At 35.6% G+C, this 5,985-nt stretch overlaps 1 protein-coding gene across 1 annotated transcript in view; it reads left to right on the top strand.

Annotated features, from left to right (window-relative positions):
- The first annotated feature begins 5,911 nt into the window (after nt 1-5,911).
- LOC106877894 (zinc finger BED domain-containing protein 5) overlaps nt 5,912-5,985 on the top strand; it is a 645-nt gene continuing 571 nt past the window's right edge. Inside the window, exon 1 of the mRNA XM_014926941.1 lies at nt 5,912-5,985. This exon is cut by the window's right edge and continues 571 nt beyond it. Within this exon, the coding sequence (XP_014782427.1) occupies nt 5,912-5,985 (74 nt within the window).

The raw sequence follows: 5,985 nt of genomic DNA on the forward strand, positions 1-5,985 counted from the left end.
ATTTCTCTCGTAACTTCAAATTTCATGAATATTCAATCAATAATATGGCAAAATTCTTTAGTAAAAAATACCTTTACACTCACAAATACACTTATATATTTTCTATGCTTTTTCACATGTAATATATACATATATTATTCTTATATAGATATAGATATGCACAAACATATACGCGTGAATATAAGTAAGTATGGATGCAAAAAGTAATGTAATTTTGTATGTATATTTACTAATATATTTACTAATAGCATAAATACAATCACTCACTTTTAAACATATATAAATGTATATGAATGTGTGAGTATATACATAGAGTATATATATGTGTATATATATATATATATATATATATATATATATATATATACACACATATATATATAGTATATATATATATATATATATATATATAAATATAGGGTATATATATATATGAATGTATATGCATATATATATTCTTTTATTTGTTAAGTCATATGACTGTGGCCATGCTGGAGCACCACCTTCAGTCGAGGAAATCGACCACAGGACTTATTCTTTGTAAACCTAGTACGTATTCTATCGGTCGTTTTTGCCGAACCGCTAAGCCACGGGGACGCAAACACACCAGCATCGGTTGTCAAGCGATGTTGGGGACAAACACAGACACACAAACACACACACACACGGACGCACAGACACACACACACACACACACACACACACACACACACACACACACACATATATATATATGTACATATATATACGCCGGGGATATTTCAGTTTCCGTCAACAAAATCTACTCACAAGGCCTTGGTCGGCCCGAGGCTATAGCAGAAGACACCTGACCAAGGTGCCACGCAGTGGGACTGAACTTAAATCCATGTGGTCGGTAAGCAAGCTACTTACCACACAGCCACTCCTGTGCCTCGACATGATAGATCGCTAGACACTACACATTTTTATTTTATCTCCCTGTTTCTTTCTGTGTTCCTTTCTTTGGAAGAGCGTAGGTTCGAAACGTTAAAGACTTTTTCACATCCCGATCCTTAAACTAATACATCTGTTTGTTATCTACACCACCTGTCTTCGTCTTCTGTTTTTTTTTTGTGAATTCTCCTTATATATATATATATATATATATATATATATATATATATATATATATATATATATATATATATATATAGAGAGAGAGAGAGAGAGAGAGAGAGAGAAATGGATAGATACTCATATCTCTCCCCCTCTCTCGCTATCTATATTTCTAAATATATATATTTATTTATTTCTGTGTATAGGCATCTATGTGAATACACATCTACATACACACACCACATTCTCACACACACGTGCCCATATTATACATTCACCCGTACACAGTGTGTATGAACAAAGAACTTTGAAAGCATATCATATTTCATATATGTTTTATCATTAAATTGATAAAGTTGATTCAATAGGTTGCCCTCATTAGCTAGCTAGTTTCGAAGACGAAGCACAATTTGTTTAAACCACTCGAAATTAAAATGACAATTGAAATGTGATAGTATTGGTGGTGGTGGTGGTGGTGGTAGTAGTGGTGGCAGTGTAGGAATGAATTGATAGTTATAGAAACGTTAATGGAAGTGAAACCATACATGTTTCGTGTTGAATGTAGTACAGTAGAGACGAAGCAAATAATGTTTAAATTTAAAAGAAAATAACTAAAAAAAAAACAAAATCGATAATCTAATGGCAAGAGAACTGTTTTCTTTAAGCGACGTCAGAACATTTCAGTTTCCATATACTAACGTTTACTACTACTACTACTACTACTACTACTACTACTACCACTACTACTACTACTACTGTTGTTGCTGCTGCAGCGACTACTGCTGCAGCGACTATTGCTGGTGATGCTGCTGCTCTTACTACTACAGCTGTTCCGGCTACAACAACAACAACAACTACTACTACTACTACTACTACTACTACTACTACTACTACTACTACTACTACTACTACTACTACTACTACCTCTTTCACTTTCATTTTCAGTGTTGGATGTACTGACCAATATGTCTGCTATTCTATGAGTTACGTTTCATGAGTTAATTCTATTGCATGTCTTTAAATGCAATTGAGGTCCTGAGTCTAAGAAAGATTTATTCTATGGTTAGGTTAGTTTGACTTGCCAAGAAGAAATTAGTCCATTCTCATAGTACGGCTTTTCAAATTTACCCTAGGCATTATCTATACAACGTAACTTACTATTTATTTCCTTCAATTTACCAGAACACTTCTTGTGAAAGAGAGTGAGAGAGAGAGAGAGAGAGAGAGAGAGATAGAGAGAGAGGAGAGAGAAAAAGAGCGAGAAAGAGAGAGAAAAAGAACGAAAGAAAAAGTTAATGAAATCAAGTTATGAAAAATGTAGTTATTGGCTGGAGAAAGCTGGGATTACGTCGCTACAAAACGAATATCTGTTCAAAGAAAGATTGGAAATATTGGAAGAAATTCCCTTTGATAGAGAGGAAGTCGATGCATTATAAATGGATAAAGGAAGCGCGAACGGAATGCATTATTTCAATGAGACGCAATAGTTATAGGATGTTCAGCAGCAAGCAATCTGACAAGAATTCAAATGAACTTAAAACACATATCGGAAGTATATTAAGAGTTGACCTTTGTTCCTTTCTAGTAATATCTTGATCAAAAGCTAATAGCTACTATGTGCTTTCGTATCCTTATTACACTGTGTTATATGGTGCGGTATAGTTCTATTGCTATTTGTCAATATTATCATTTTAATGGCATGGGGATTTCGTGCCTAATGAAAATGAAAACATTAGCAGCTTAATGAGGCCGAAATCTATAGATTAGGAGCTAAACTCTGAAACAGTTAAAAACGGTTTCAATTCTCGCTTGACACAATTTCTCTTTGGGGGTGTATTATAGATGCAATCACTTATTGACATTAACAAGGAAGATGATGAAGTAAGTAGTAAGTGGTCGCTTGATCTAGCTAGGAATAGAAGCCACATTTTCTAAATGCGCATCTTATCGTCTAGTAACAGAAAGAAAACATTGATGCATGTAGCTTCTCAACCACACGGTTCCAGGTCCAATCCCACTGCGTGGAACCTTGAGCAATTGTCTTCTACTATAGCATTGGGCTAACCAAAGCTTATATATATATATATATATATATATATATATATATATATATATATATATATATACATGTGTGTGTATGCGTCAGTGTGTGTGTCTGTGTATTTAAGTGTCTGTGTTTGTCTCCCCCACCATCACTTGACAAACGATGTTTTTGTGTTTACGTCCCCGTAATATAGCGATTCGGCAAAAGAGACCGCTAGAATAAGTACTAGGTTTGCAAAATAATAAGCCCTGGGCTCGATTTCTTCGACTAATAAAAACCTTTTAAGGCGGTGCTCCAGCATGGCTGCTGCCAAATGACTGAAACAAGTAAAAGGGTAAAAGAATAAAGAATATATCCGGGCTGGAATGCTTTGATCATTAGTTTTGTTTAATCAGTTTTAATCTGGGCTTAAAGAGTAACAACAACAGCAATGACGTCACAATATCCAATTTTCGTGTTTTCATCCAATATATGGAGCCTGTGAGTCTGCAGCTAATGCTATCAGATTAATTAAAACAAATGTCGTAAAGCAAAGCAATATATCTCCATGGAGACAAATTTTGGGAAACATGTTTCGAATCTTGGTTGACATTATTTTACATCTCTCGTGCCACGATTGGTTATTATTGGGTTGCCAGATAAATTCAATCATTTCTTTCCAATCTTATTTTAATTAACACGAAAAATATTTGTATCGAAGTGCCTTATGTCTTTTTTTCTAGCTCTGTTCTTTCTCTACAACTTCTGTTTATGATTTTTAAAATTTGAATAAATTTTACATTATTTCAGACATGTGACGATGGAGTAACAAGTAGAATAAAATGAACACGTTCAACATCGGCTTTTCTTCGTTTTCAGTCAAAGTTCGAAAATTGCCATAATCACTCAACATTTGTGCTGTGTATGGAGAAGGCATTACTGTTGAAAGAACGGTACAGAAATGGCTTTCAAGCTTCAAGGAAGGGAAATTCGACTTCACATAAATTCCTCCTTCCGACCAACAAGTTCAGTTGAATGAGGATCTACTGAGCAATCTCTTCTTCGAATTTCCACGCCAATCCACAAGTGGTTTAGCCTAATTGATAGGATGCTTTCGTTACACTGTCGCCAGTCACTTCTTCTTAATGGATGAAATCTAAAAAATCGGTGTATGGGCGGTACACGCTCTGAACAAAAGTGACAAACTCCACCGCACCTTTATTGCTACCAGACTACGTGCGAACACAAACAGAGATTTCTTTATAGTATTGTCACCAGTGATGAAAAATTGTGCATTTAGGCCAATGTAAAGCAGAAGAAAGGATAGGTCCTGAAAAGGAAGTAAAACCTCGAGCCGTACCAGACCTGAAACCACACAAGAAAATGATCTGAGTTTGGTAGAGTTGAAAGGGATAATCCACTACGAAATGTGTGAAAGCAACTTCTTGCTCAATGCAGAGCATTACGTTCAGCAAATGCAACAGCTCAACGAGGCATTTCAACTAAAACGATCCGATCAGCTTCCGCAACACGATAACGCTAGTCCCAAGTCACTAATTTGACCAAAATCCTATTCAAGAGTTCGGTTGAAAGGTCCTGGCGTACACTCGGTAGTCTCTTGATATAACACCTTCAGATTATTATCGGTTCCAGTAGCTGTTAAACAGTCTGCGATGTGTTTCGTTCAACAACGATGTGCATCTGAAAACGTTACTCGATGAAGTCTTCGACTTAAGACCCTATGATTCTACCATCAAGACCTGACAAGCTAGTGGAATTTTGGCAAGAAATGGTAAAATATAAAGAAGATTAAATTATTAATTGATTTGTTAATATTGTTGATGAATAGTAAAGATTAGCGTATAAATAAACCGAACGAATTTATCTGACAACTCGATATCATACGATATGAATCGTCATAGGGTTCAATGTAATTATACATTACTTTAAAGCAGTGATTCTCGAAAGGTGTGCCCGGGCGTACTGGTGCGCCCGGAGGCATGCTTAGGTGAGCCCCACGAAATTCTAGGATCTAGGTAGATATCAGTGATGATAAAAAATGAATTTATAGTAAATTATATCCTCACTTCAGCATTGAAATGTTCTTTACAGCAGACCATTAGTATTATGTTAAGAGTGGAAAGATATCCAGCAAGCAACAGCTGGTTGCCTGGAAGAAGGTTTTATACACGTTGTAAACTCGTTCAAACGAGTTTTGTACTGGTGAGCAAGCGCGGCTGCTCAAAGCCGTGCTGTAGTGTAGCAGTGACAGTAGAAATAATAGGTTCTGCAAGTTGAAGTGTTGTGATAAATAGTCCAAAGTTTTTTTCGTGACACATATTCCTGTCACTGGTATATATATCTACCTATCTAAAACTTTAAACGATATATATAAAAGTTTCAGATAAATATGCAATAATACACCCATACAAATGGATAGATTTCTAAAACAGAAACGTGAATGTGATTCCAGAAGTGAATACAGCGGAATCAGTTCCAGTAAGAGAGCTAAAGCGTGGTCTACTCGCAAATACGACGAAAGTTATTGAGGATTTGGTTTTCCTTGGACTGGAAATATTGATGATCCTTTGCCGCTATGTGGATGTAAAATGTCAAATTAATCATTGGTTCCTAGTAAACTGAGCAAGCATTTTAAAGCTAAGCACTCTCATTTACAAGGTAAATCTATAAGTTATTTCAAAAGATTGTGAGAACAACAGACGAAATCAGGAAACTCTTTCGAAAGTATAATGACGACTTCTGAAAAAGTTCAAATCTCTTCTTTACGAAGTTTCAGAACTGATAGCACAAAATATGAAAGCTCATACTTTAGGCGAATCACTCATTCTGCCTGTGTGTAAGAAGATTGTAAAGACAATGCTGGGAAA

This window comes from Octopus bimaculoides, chromosome 7 (assembly GCF_046866305.1).
Source record: "Octopus bimaculoides isolate indiv1 chromosome 7, ASM4686630v1, whole genome shotgun sequence".
NCBI classification, from domain to species: domain Eukaryota; kingdom Metazoa; phylum Mollusca; class Cephalopoda; order Octopoda; family Octopodidae; genus Octopus; species Octopus bimaculoides.